This window comes from Anoplolepis gracilipes, chromosome 6 (assembly GCF_047496725.1).
Source record: "Anoplolepis gracilipes chromosome 6, ASM4749672v1, whole genome shotgun sequence".
In the NCBI taxonomy this organism is placed as follows: Eukaryota; Metazoa; Arthropoda; class Insecta; order Hymenoptera; family Formicidae; genus Anoplolepis; species Anoplolepis gracilipes.
Genome location: NC_132975.1, coordinates 2,012,540 through 2,025,776, shown reverse-complemented (window position 1 = coordinate 2,025,776; position 13,237 = coordinate 2,012,540). Strand labels below are relative to the sequence as shown.

Here is a 13,237-nt window from a genome sequence, read left to right as displayed (position 1 = left end):
ATTGGCGCGTTTGAAATATTGAAAGATGAACTGTATTCGCGGCCGATATTTTAAATATTTATAATCCAGGGGCGGAAACTCAATTGCATACGGATGCGAGTGCGCAAGGGCTGGGTGCAATTCTATTGCAAAAAAATACTGGTAATAAATGGTTGCCGGTTGCATATTTTAGCCAGACGACAAACAAATTTATCTATACGGCATTGATTTTACGATAGTGACTGATTGCAATGCTTTGGTCTATGCGGTTAATAAAGTTAATTTGAATCCGAGAATAGCGCATTGGACTCTTTGTTTACAAAATTACCGTTTTAAATTAATTCATTATTCTGGTCGTCAAATGCCACACGTAAACGCATTGAGTAGGCAAGTCGTATATGTCAATTCGATTCCGATCAAGCGGGAACTCGATTTTAAACAACTTCAGGTTGATAGGCTGAAAGAAATTGCACATAATTTAGAGTATAAGGATAACGACAAATTTGAACTTATAGACGGATTAGTATACAAAAAAGATACCGATAGATCACGAATCGTGATGCCGGATACGATGCATATTAATACAATATTATAAAGGCGCACCACGATGACATGGCCCATTGCGGGGTCGAAAGACGTTCCAAGGTATCAGAGAAAATTATTGGTTCCCATCCATGCGCAAAAAAATACGGGACCATATCGATAATTGTCTCGTTTGTCTGACGCATAATACCGGGAGTAATATAAGAGAGGACGAATGCCAAATTATAACCATGCCGACGGCACCGTGCAAAAAATGGTATCATTTCGATCCATTGCAAGAAACGATCGACGAATATAAATATATTTTTGTAATCGTGGACGCATTTTCCCGTTTTACGTGGCTATTTCCAAACAAAACCACCGCGACAAAAGAAGTTAGCAAAAATCTCGAGCTATTGTTTTTTTGGTAATTTATTTGGTACACCCGAAAACATCGTGTCGGACAGAGGTACCGCTTTCACCTCTAAAGAATTTCAAAATTTTGTCGATAAAAACAACATTTTTCACCATAAAGTAGCGGTTGCGGCCTCTTGTGCCAACGGGATTGTCGAACGCGTAAACAGATTTTTGAGATCGACTTTGAGCAAGCTTGTTATTGAACCAGGAGACTGGAAATGTTTTCGGGGCAAGGCTCTTGATGTGATAAACAACATATCACGCTTCGATTAAAAATACTCCTTCTAAACTTTTATTAGGATATCATCAGAAAAATCATAAAGATTTCTCTGTCGTAGAAACAACTAAAATCCTTGCTAATATTGAAGTTGATCTCGAAAATGAGCGTGAGAATTCGCGAGATCTGGCGAAAAAAGCTACAGATGCAAAATTATAATAAAAAACTTTATGATGCTAGACATAAAACTCCGACAGTATATAAAGAGAATGACTTCGTCATGGTTCGCGATAGTCAGAGTAAGATAGGCAAAAGTAAAAAATTTAAAGCGATATATAAAGGTCCGTATCGAATTACTAAAGTCCTCAATAAAAATCGATATGTTGTACAGGATATCCCTGGTTATAATGTAACGGCGAGACCCTACAACACCATATTGTCTCCTGATAGGTTGAAGCCATGGATTAAACCAATTAAAGATACCTAACGCTGTGACTAAAACAAGTATGTACTTGCGTGATGACTTGATATTTATTTGTTAAAAAAAAATATATATATATGTATGTATGTGATTTGGTGATTTTCACTTTCGACAAGAGTGACTTGGAAACATAAAACCGGATAGCTGTAAATATGAACTTTAATGTAAATATTGTAAATAATTTTTTATATATATGTTAATTACGCAATCCTCAATTATAATTTATATTATGTATCATTTTCAAAATAACCGAGTCATTCAAGAGACGAACGACTTTACAGCATGGCCGAACTGTAAGATTTGCGACACCCGGTGTATTGCGAGCGAGACTGGATTAAGCGGGCGCCTGCGCGGGGCTGACGTAATAATCGTCATCATTGTAATCGTGCGCGCCAGGAAACTTTGCGAGATATCGAAAGAAGTGATCACGGAGATCACTCCCTCTCGAACCGCGATCATGATAAGACGTAATCGTAAGACTAACAAATGAAGATCGTGAGACTCAAAATTGTAACGGTTGTGCCGAATGAGAGAGCTTTTGTATCATTTTATTCGCGCTGTGCTGAAGTCATCAAGAATAAAGATCTGTCTGGTTGTGATTAACTGTGCGAATTATTTAATTAACATTCACTCCAATATTTCAGTGCGGCAACATTCTGGAGCATCATCTCCAGGGACATCATCGTTCTATATATTCTGGCTCGATCGTGAACAATCTTTTATCCTGACAAACATTTAATTCAATTTATCTTTTATCTTTGTTTATTTATTTATTAATTTTATGGTTGACAACATTGAATCAACCTTCCTATTAAAATATTACAGAAGGTCATTCATAGGCTTCTGTTTTTTACAAACAGAATCGATTTCGCGCAGTGTACCAAATAATTTTTTGTTAGTTCATTGAATACTTTCATAGAGTAAAGTAGTACAATATGATAGGTGTTCAAGATTCGTTTAATATTCTATAAGACTTCAATACTGTAACGATCTCATTTCCAGAACGTTTGATTGTTTGTTGAAATCGCTTCTCCTTTCCGTTAGCGACCTTCACCACGAATTTATCATTGTGTCGCTCTTTGTATTTGCTCCTTCTATTATTTTCATCGAACACTCTGGAAATCAGCTGTTTATGTCTCTGCCGAAAAAACATGGTCGAATCTCGACACCGACGACTCTCCGCTCAGCGGACAAGTCAGTCGAGCCGACACCGTCCACAGATTCAGAACGCTGTACTTAACGAACTAATAATAAAATACACGCGAAAGTCAAAACGGTTTTGAGTACTCTCTTGTGCTACCGCATCCTCTCTTGATTGCATCCGCGATCACGAGCCAAAGTAAGAACCGGCAAATTAAAAATAATCGAGGTTGACGCGAGCATCGAGGGCGCGTCAACAATAGCAATGCTTGTCTCCGAGCTGGAGGCTATCATTTTGAACAAAATATTTAATAATTATAAATTTTGGTTACTGTAAAGCAATAAAAGAGATAAACTTAGATTATTTCGGTATTATTCATTCCTATGGTTCTGTAACTTAACAAGTCGATATCTCTTGAATGAAGCTTTTGCGAGCAAACTTTCAGAGGAAATTTTTATTTGTTTTGAGGTCCCAAATTCATATTTTCAGTTTGGCCATTTAACCCGGGAACACCCTGTATATATATATTTTTTTCTTTCTATGAGCAGTTCAAACTTTTCTGCAAAGTGCTAACATTCAAATTTAATCCATTTTTCCTTCCTTTTAATAAATAAAATAACGAATCCACACAGATTACCAGCTGACGTGTAAATATCCTCCACAACATAGGGAGGTTCGAGGCCAAAAAATATCAAAGAAGAAAAAAAGGATTGAAAACATTAAAGATTATTTACAAATTCATTGTAATGACAGGAAGAATAATCTATATTAACACTGGGAAACAAAGATGTAAATGTGTGCAAGATAACTCCTGGAGTTGGAAGTACTCTCAAAAAAAGCATCATGCGAGAAAAATTTAAAATAATCACACATGAACAATGGAAAACTAGACACCAAATTAAGGCTCCTGAGTACTCACCGCGGCCATATTGAAATCGTGACGTCACAAGCGAGAAATAACGAGAAATGATACCCTGATTCATATTGCGACTGACAAGTAAATAAAAACATATTTCAATGAAATAATACTACCAATCTCTTCAGCACACCTGTAAAAATGGACGGCTGGTAATCCTTTCTTCTGACAATTGATAAATAACAACTGTAAATTGAGTCCGAAATGAACCCTTGAAATGCGGAAAATTACGCGATTTGACAGCTGTCGAAAGGAGAGGAAAATGTTACTTTACAGTTTATTCCTTACACAGCTTGGCAGCCGTCCATTTTCACAAGTTTCATAAATATGTTGCACATCACAACACTAAAAAATAAAAAGCAAATAATTACGATAGGTCGCAACATAAATTGGGCTGTCATTTCTTGCTTCAGACATATTTCCCAAAAGAGAGAAAGAGACAGAACTATATGTCGCCACCGTCGACATCGAAGTTTCGCGGCGAGTACTCAGGAGCCTTAATTTACACATTTAATAGAATAATTAAAGCACACATATTTTAGTTATAAAAAATTTTTATATAGTAGGGAAATGTAATTACTATAATTATACAATCTTATTGTTATAAACTACATTATAACGGTGGCCATAAAGAAGCTACTTCCGCATACGCAGATTCCGGCAGCCATTTCTGATAAGGTACCAGCAAAACTGAAATTAAATGATTTCACATTTAATGAAATATGTTTAGGCAAATACATATTATGTAAATTTTATATATAATTATATAATATAGATCATATATATATGTATACAGGGTGTCCCATAACTCGCGAACCACCCGTTAAGTGCAGATAGAGTAGGTTAAATTGATTAAAAAAGTTATCTACCATTTTGCAATTTTCGCAATAGTTAATGCGATATTAATTATAAGAGATCAGTCAATCGGCGCCCGGCAACAGCGTGCGACACGAAGAAGCCTCGCACTGTTACTTGATACTACTGATATTAGGCGCGCCGACGATGTGTCTATGTGTTATGTGACTATATGTGTGACTCTTCAGGTTGTCAATGCAGAGCGTTCCTCCCACTGTTTCGTCGTCGTGTCTAATATCAAGTAATAATGGGAGGCTTCTTCGTGCCGCGCGCTCTTGCCGGGCGCCGATTGGCTGATCTCTTATAATTAATATCGCATTAACTATTGCGAAAATTGCAAAATGGTAGATAACTTTTTTAATCAATTTAACCTACTCTATCTGCACTTAACGGGTGGTTCGCAAGTTATGGGACACCCTGTATACATATATATATAAGATATAATTATAAGATTATATATTAAAAAGATATAATAATACACTATATATAAATTTAATATACATTTAATATATAACTTAATATATAATTATGAAATAATCTCACATTTCTTATCTGAACTCCATATTTGCAGCAGTTTATCCTTGGAGATAATTTCGTGCGATAATAGCGCTTGTACAATCGTTTGAGTGCGTGGTATTAGTCTGAAAAAATCGCAAAATTAACACAATTTATTTAATAAGCGTAAAAAAATGAAAATCAAATATAGAATAATAAATTACTTTGCCCAGGCTTTAGTAATGCTGCCTGGTGTCGTTAGTAATGATGGCACAAAACGTTTCAATTTAGGACATATTTGACCCTCTAAGAAGAAAAATGCGAACCACTTGATACCATCTATCGTCAATGGATGCTCTATATCCATCAGTGGAAGTTTCCATCCGGCTTTTCCGAATGTGCCGTATACACGGCAAATGATTTTTCCGGTTTCCCGATCATACCTATAAATAATATACAAATCGCGAATATAATTATTATTATATAAAAAAAACGCAAATTCTAATTTACATTAGAAAAATTTAATTCTTTCTTTCCTCAAGTGCAAGTTTTACAAGTTCAATTTTTGTTCATCGATAAACAATAAAAAGAACTTATGAAGATTTTGAAAATAATGAAAGTAAATATAAATTTGATTTTGAACTATATAGAGACGATTTGATTAATATTATAGTAGAAAATATCGAAACAAATTATAATATTGAAGATTTGATAGATATTGCAATATTGATAATAATAGAGGGATTCTACTGTAACAAGAATCATATAATAAAAATAATTACAGAAATTAAATAAAAAATATATAATATTAAAAAATAATATAAAGTAATATATTTTTATAGATACTTGAGATAGCTGAGAAAAACAAAATAACAATTGTGATAAGAATACCTTGGTGGTGGATCAGTCAATGGTTCGCTGAGATTGCATAAGGTAGGTGCGAATTTTGGTAACCATTCAGGCTCTATTGCTGTGATATTTCGCATGTACACCTTATTTGTTTCATAAAGCTCTTGGTAAACTACCCATTCCGGTCTGGTCTTCCGTAAAACGCATGAGGAATGCATGAATATAGGTTCTTCCATTTCTGATGTTCTAAAATATATATAAAACAAAATTAGAAAATTAGAGATTATTTTCAATTAATTGCATTATTAATACCAGTTAAAACAGCATACATATAAGCGTGTTTCCACTTGATCTTGTCTTGATCTTCTTTTATTTCATCAGGTGAAACCTTCTTTGCGATTTGATCCGCCATGCCAGCGAGAACTATTTGACGAAGTAATTTAGCTTCCATATCAGTTGGTGGCGACATTCTGTAAAAATTCTTTCATATAAATATGTATGAGTATATATGTATATGTATACAGGGTGTCTCATAACTAACGAGCCAACGCTTGTGAGCGGGTAGAGCGGGTTAAATGGAATAGAAAAGTCCTGTGTCATTTTACGATTTTCAGAATAATTATTGAGAAATTAATTTACAAAGATCGGCAAATCCGGCGCGAGTATCAGCCCGCCACAAAAAAGATGGCGAGAAGGACGGCCCACCGCTAGGCCGCTCGCTAAATAATAATCGCTAATCTATTGTTCTTATCAACGCTTCTCGTCTATACCCCTGGTAACCGCGAGGCAATGGCAACTATTTACGCCGCGCGCGCTTAGCGACCGTCCTTAGGACTGTCCTTTTCGCCATCTTTTTTGCGGCAGGCTGATACTCGCGCCGGATTTGCCGATCTTTGTAAATTAATTTCTCAATAATTATTCTGAAAATCGCAAAATGGTACAGGACTTTTCTATTCCATTTAACCCGCTCTACCCGCTCACGAGTGTTGGCTCGTTAGTTATGAGACTCTGTATACATATACGCACGCACGTACAATGTTTTATTTAAAAAATAATCAAATATTTAATATTTAAGAAATAAGTTATTAAAAAAATAAAATATATGAAAACCAGGCTAATATTTTTTATATGTATGTAATTTGATTTACTTTTATTTTTATTGGTATAAATTGATTAGTTTTTTAATAATTTATATATAATACTATTTTGTTAAACAGTTTTACTGAAGATGGTCCGAATTGATCCAAAACGTTTAATAAAAAATATCTAACTTTTTTAATATTATTGAATTAATTTTGACCTACGCCTCGTTATCTTTGCCTTGGCTCTAATGGCTCTTTTCATATTTTTATATTTATTATTCAGAGTCTCTTCGAATTATAATTTTAATCTAAAGAAAATTGATCCAGAACAAAGGAAAGTTCAAGATATACAAATCCAGAATAGAGACATTCGATTATGTATGATACATACTTTGGCTCAATAGTTAGATTTAAGTCCGGTATGTTTAAATTAATTTCATTGGTGAGTTGCTGCCTAAGTTTTCTGATCTCGACCACAGCTTTGTGTCTTAAGCCAGTTTTCTCACAGAAGGACAACAGTTTTCCTTTAGATTCTGCATACTCGGCAAATCCGATAACTTTTATCAGAACTATTGGATCACCTGTATATAATAGATTATTATAATTTATATTTTCGTATATATATATATATATATAATTTATATTTTCGTATTTATTATAAATTATAAAGCTTGAAAATGATCTTGAAATTACATACCAAGAAGTAAGCTATTGCCTATGCCTGCCCAACCACGACGCATTGACAGCCATTTATGTTTAGTCGAATCTTTTATGCCAAATGTCTCTATCAGCACTTCTTGAACACTAAGAGTAGCTACCATGCATATTGTGAATCTTAATAAATTATGTTGATGCGATAATGCCAACATTTTGCCATAGCGTGGAATAACAGGAAATGTAGCAATGCTACGTCCAAGTAATGTCACTTTTGCGTTATATAATTCTAAACGAAAGGATCATTGAGTATTTATGTAAATACGTTTTAGACCATATTTCATTAAAATAATTACATGTACATATATTTATTTTTTAAAATTACAATTTTGCAAAGACATTTTGCAACAATATCTAAATAACAAATGACTATCTGATTACCTTGTTTCTTTGGAAGCGATTCCAAAGCTCCAAGTATTGTGAGTCGTTTTTCCGCAAACTTTAGTTGTACGATATCCGGTGGCGTGGGAAACGGGAAATTCACAACTTTATCTATATTCATTGCCTTCATTTGCAATAATAAATCATCTACTGGTTTTTTACGAATTTCTGATTGACTATATTCTTCGAATTGGTCATTGTACACAGCTGATGAATATAATCTATGAAAGAAGCATATATATATATTCAAAGAAATTAAATTTATAATTAATACAAGATCTATTTAAATATATAAAATTCTTAAGGTTAACATTTTGCAGCTATTTAATTTTCCCAGCATGATAAAAGAGAAATCAGTTTGTTATTATCTAATACTTGATATTGATATCATATTGAATTATAACATTAGAAGCGAGAAATCATGAATTTTTTATCTTGTAAATTATATTACATTGAAATAAATAAGTTTTTTCTTTGGATGACAGTATTTAATAATATTGATTAGTAAAATACATCAAAAACTTTCTGTTTATATCATTAGTAAATAAATGTAAATCATCATAAGGTATATTTTTTAGCGAAAAATAGTTGCTTTTTCCTTCATTGAAATTAAGATTTTTCATATTTGAAGCTCAAGAATTCTTTCTTGTATAATATATATATATATATATATATATATATATATATAGAATTCAATAGTCAGGAGATACCTATAACAATGACCAGGCCGAGTTCTACCAGCTCTGCCAGCGCGTTGCTTGGCTGCTGCTTTGCTCGTATAGCAAATATGATATGTGCTTACACCAGTCACTTTATCGTATAGTCTTGTTTTACAACGCCCACTATCTATAACATATCTAATATTGGGAATCGTCAACGATGTTTCTGCAACATTGGTGGATACTACGCATAGTCGACATCCTTCAGGCGGCGGTTCAAATACCTAAATTCATATTAAAAATCAATTTATCAAAAAATTTATACTTTATTAAATTAAATCAATTTATTATTAATTTAATTCTAATTTAATTGCTAGTGTTCAAAGAATAGTGCAATTAATGCAATTAATTCATGTTGTATTAATTCATAATATAAAAAATATAAAGTAAATATATATATAAATCATATTATGTATTTACCCTAATTTGTTTATTACTAGATAAAAGAGAATAAAGAGGTAGGACCCATAATGGTTGTTTATTTGTCAATAACTTGAAATTAATAACTTCATCCTCATCTTCGTCCTCGTCTACATTATCTTCCTGTATATTGATTAAATCTTCGTGCGTGTCATCAGTAAGAGTTGTCGAATAACTAAATATAAATGTTTTTATCATAAATTTCAGAATATAAAAAATCAAAATAATTGTATGAATATACATACTCATCGAGATTAACAATCGGGAATATAATCTGTTCTTTTTTCCTCTGTTTGTTATAGCGTAATATTTCTTTGGCATTGGAATTATTATCGGAATCATTATTATCACTATGTTCATTACTCGTTACTTCTTCCAAAGAAATTCCACTTTTTTCAGACTCTACCTGTTTAACTTTACTTTTCTTTAATGGAAATAATTTGCGTAATTTACGAACAACTGTATATACTTCTTGTTGACCTGCAACCAATAAATCAAAAAATATTAGGCTTAGAAGCTGTATATATAAAAAAATTATATATATATATATATATTTTTGTGTGTGTGTGTATAAAATAAAAATATATAAAGAAAATATTTTAATATTACTATTACAAAAATGTTATATATTTATCATATTAAACTATAATTTATATGTTAAGTTATTAAATTTTAATAATAATAATAATGTACAAAAAAATATATATAAAAAAGTTTCATATTATTTTCTACCTGTTAAAAAAATTAATATACCACCTTCTGGAAGGCAAGTATGTATTTTTATTGTTTTACGCAATGTTTCATTGACATAATTCTCGTTTGTTCTTCTGCTAAAATGTATTGTTACAGGAAATTGTCGTGTTTCAACTGTAATTACTGGTGGTTTCACTTTAAACAGCCTGATGTTCTCTACAAATTCCTCTATATGCAATGTAGCCGACATAATTATCAACTTCAAAGGATTATTGCGTTTATTACGAAGCGGAACAATCCTTGACAATAAACCAATCAGAATATCAGTGTATATGCTGCGTTCATGTGCCTCATCAAGTATAATAACAGAATATTTTTTTAATAAAAAGTCCTATAAATAAACAAAAAATCATGTAAATTGTTTATATTTAAAATGTTATAAACTCACTCTTTAAAAATAAAATTTATTACAAAATTTAAGACAGAATTTTTCTATTTATAATTTTGCATCACGTGTCTCTTAATGTATATGTATCCTGATATATATTTTGTATTTTAATGTATTTAATTATTTTCTATATTACATGACATTACACATAAAATTATAAATAGAACCTGTCTTGAGTTTTGTCATGCTAGATCATCTAAAATGGATTTCATATCATAATCTTATACTATAACATTATTACTTACACTTTGAATTTCCTTCAGCAAAACACCATCAGTCATAAATTTGATCTTTGTTTCCTTGGTAACATTTCCTTCAAAACGGATTAAATATGAAACTTGTTTTTCGGTAAGATTCATTTCTTCAGCTACTCGTTTGCTCATTGACATTGCTGCTACTCTTCTTGGTTCGGTTATTCCAATTAATTTATTTTGAGCATACCCAGCTTCATATAAAAACTGGGGCACTTGTGTTGTTTTACCTATGATAAATATAAATAATTAAATAAGAAAAGAATGCATTTAAGAATATAATATTTAGCCTAATATTATTATTTAATATTGGCAATATTATTATTTAAGAGATTAGTAATAATTCATTATTATCATTCTTGTCAATTTTACTCACCACTTCCTGTTTCTCCAGTAATTATAGTTATTGGATTTTCATTTATTGTTTCAACTATTACTTGTTCTTCCGCAACAATGGGTAGTTTTAATCTAGTTGCTTGTATCTCTGGCTTTCTATTTACAGGCACAAAGACAGTAGATGTACAAACTGTAGAAGCAACAGTTCGTTTTTCTATTGGTTTTTTAGATTCTTGAGATTTAGCTGGGACTATTTTCTTTTGCACATCTTTTAGAAGTGTCTCAGTATTTTTTTCATTTTCCATAGAAATAGCAATAATATCAGAAACATATGTTTTATTTTTATTTTCGTCATTACAACCTTCATTGCTGCTATCACCTTCATTGCTGCTATCACTAGACTAAATAATTATTATTACTTCTATTACAATTTTATATTTATATTGTTTGACTTTTTTAAACTTACTTCAAATCCAACTATATTTGGATCAAATGCAGTTTTATCTTGTTTTATATGGTCCAAAATTGCTAACCTCTTTTTTTTGCCACCTTTGATAGAATTTACACCAAAAGTTGTATCTACTATATCACTTTTTTCTATTTCATCTTTCTTACGTTTTAATTTTGAAACAGGCATTTTTAATTCTCGAAAGTGGCGTTTTAAACCTTTATTTTGTAAAGATGTCAAACTTGTATATTGTTGCAACTCATCCGAAGATGCTTGCAATTTTGCCAAATCTTCTAATAATGTTGCTCTCTATGTAGTATAGAAAAAAATAAAAATATATTTTATAATAAATAATAATATATATTTTATCATCTTTTTTATTTTATTTTATAAATAGAAGAGTACAATACCTGTAATTTTGTCTTCTTTTTTTCTATTACTTTTTCTAATTGTTTCCTGCGTTTTTTTGATAATAACTGAGTTACTTTCTTATCTATATTCCTTTTTCTTTTCTTTGTAGGTAACACAAATGTATTGCAACTGTCATATTTATCAGCAGAATGCTCAATATTTATTATAATCTGTAATATGTTTAATAAATATGTTTAAAATAAAATCAATACTTCTATCATAAAATATCATAACTTCTATCATAAAATTAAATATGCAGAATAATTATTTTATAAATTTCAACAAAATGTTATGTTTATATATATATATATATATATATATATATATATATATATATATATATATATATATATATATTAGTAAACAAAAATATAAAGTAAATCTTCAATTTGCTATTCTATTTTTAAAATTCTTTATTGATAAAAATTTTACCCATATTTTTTTAAAAATATACTCATGCCTTTTATATAGATATAAGAAACATAATAATTAAAATTTTTATTTTCATGAAATTTTGAATCATACAGTTGTATCATAAAATTGATAGTCTCATTATAAAAAAGTTAGTTTGCTAAATATTTAAGATTTTGAGATTAAATTATATTCTACAGGACAAATCTTGACTTTAACTCACAAATTAATTAATTTAATATTTTAAAAGGCTAAAAGTTACTTTGTGCAATGTCAAATTCATAAATCTCGAGAAATATATTTTTATTAACTTTTAACATAGCTAATTCATCCAATTTCTCTTTAAATCTTTATTTTTTCTTTACTTTTTTTTACAAAAAGCCATTAAATAAATGTACAATATTCTCATCAAATTGTATGAAATGGATTAAACTAGATATTTATCAGCGTTATTTTTAAGGATTGATAATTTTTTTAATAACATCAAATGACTATCTTAATTATTATTTTTATAATTAATTAGAAATATACTTTAATTATAAAAATAACTTAACCTATTCAAATAATACTACTAAAATTTGTTAAAATCGGCAGATAATGTTTTCATATCATACAAACATAATTATAATTAAAAATAAAATTACCTTTTTCATTGTTTTCAGAATTATCGACTTTTATATTTGCGACAATTCTTGATTTTCAATTATAAATCTTTCCTATTACTAGAGAGAAACTTGAGAACGGCTAGAGTCCTAAATAATAGAGAAACGCTAACTGCATCCTTCTTTTTGATTGGTGCGGTACCTAATATGGCGACTTCAGCGGTATATTTATATTTCGTCTGCAGTAAAGTCTAAAGGCCGCCGCACACACTTTTACATAAGGCCAGGTCTACAATAGATGTAGTAAGCCTTAGGCCACAGTTTAACCAGTTACGACAGTAGACAAAAATCAGGGTCCTGAGTTGCAGTGCGCATGCGCGAAAAATCCAACTAACAATATTGCAGCGTTGTTGGTTTATGTCAGAGTGAATGGAGAACAGGTTAGGCCT

General features: G+C 30.8%; 1 protein-coding gene across 2 annotated transcripts; it reads right to left on the bottom strand.

Annotated features, from left to right (window-relative positions):
* Positions 1 to 4,209: 4,209 nt before the first annotated feature.
* Positions 4,210 to 12,978, bottom strand: Kz (putative ATP-dependent RNA helicase kurz). Of its 2 annotated transcripts, XM_072894028.1 has the most exons (17): positions 12,831 to 12,978; positions 11,775 to 11,945; positions 11,383 to 11,673; positions 10,957 to 11,317; positions 10,575 to 10,810; positions 9,921 to 10,272; positions 9,434 to 9,668; positions 9,189 to 9,363; positions 8,760 to 8,992; positions 8,050 to 8,270; positions 7,652 to 7,897; positions 7,346 to 7,535; positions 6,202 to 6,342; positions 5,915 to 6,118; positions 5,248 to 5,466; positions 5,072 to 5,169; positions 4,210 to 4,363 (listed from the first exon to the last, which is right to left on the bottom strand). In XM_072894028.1, the coding sequence occupies exons 1-17, from the start codon at positions 12,837 to 12,839 to the stop codon at positions 4,287 to 4,289; spliced, it is 3,459 nt and encodes a 1,152-aa protein (XP_072750129.1). In that variant the 5' UTR covers positions 12,840 to 12,978; the 3' UTR covers positions 4,210 to 4,286. The 2 variants fall into 2 exon arrangements, 1 of the variants encoding a protein (XP_072750129.1); XR_012046799.1 differs by lacking the exons at positions 4,210 to 4,363; positions 5,072 to 5,169; positions 5,248 to 5,466 and having other exon boundaries at positions 5,979 to 6,118; positions 6,202 to 6,353.
* Between the last annotated feature and the right edge of the window lie 259 nt (positions 12,979 to 13,237).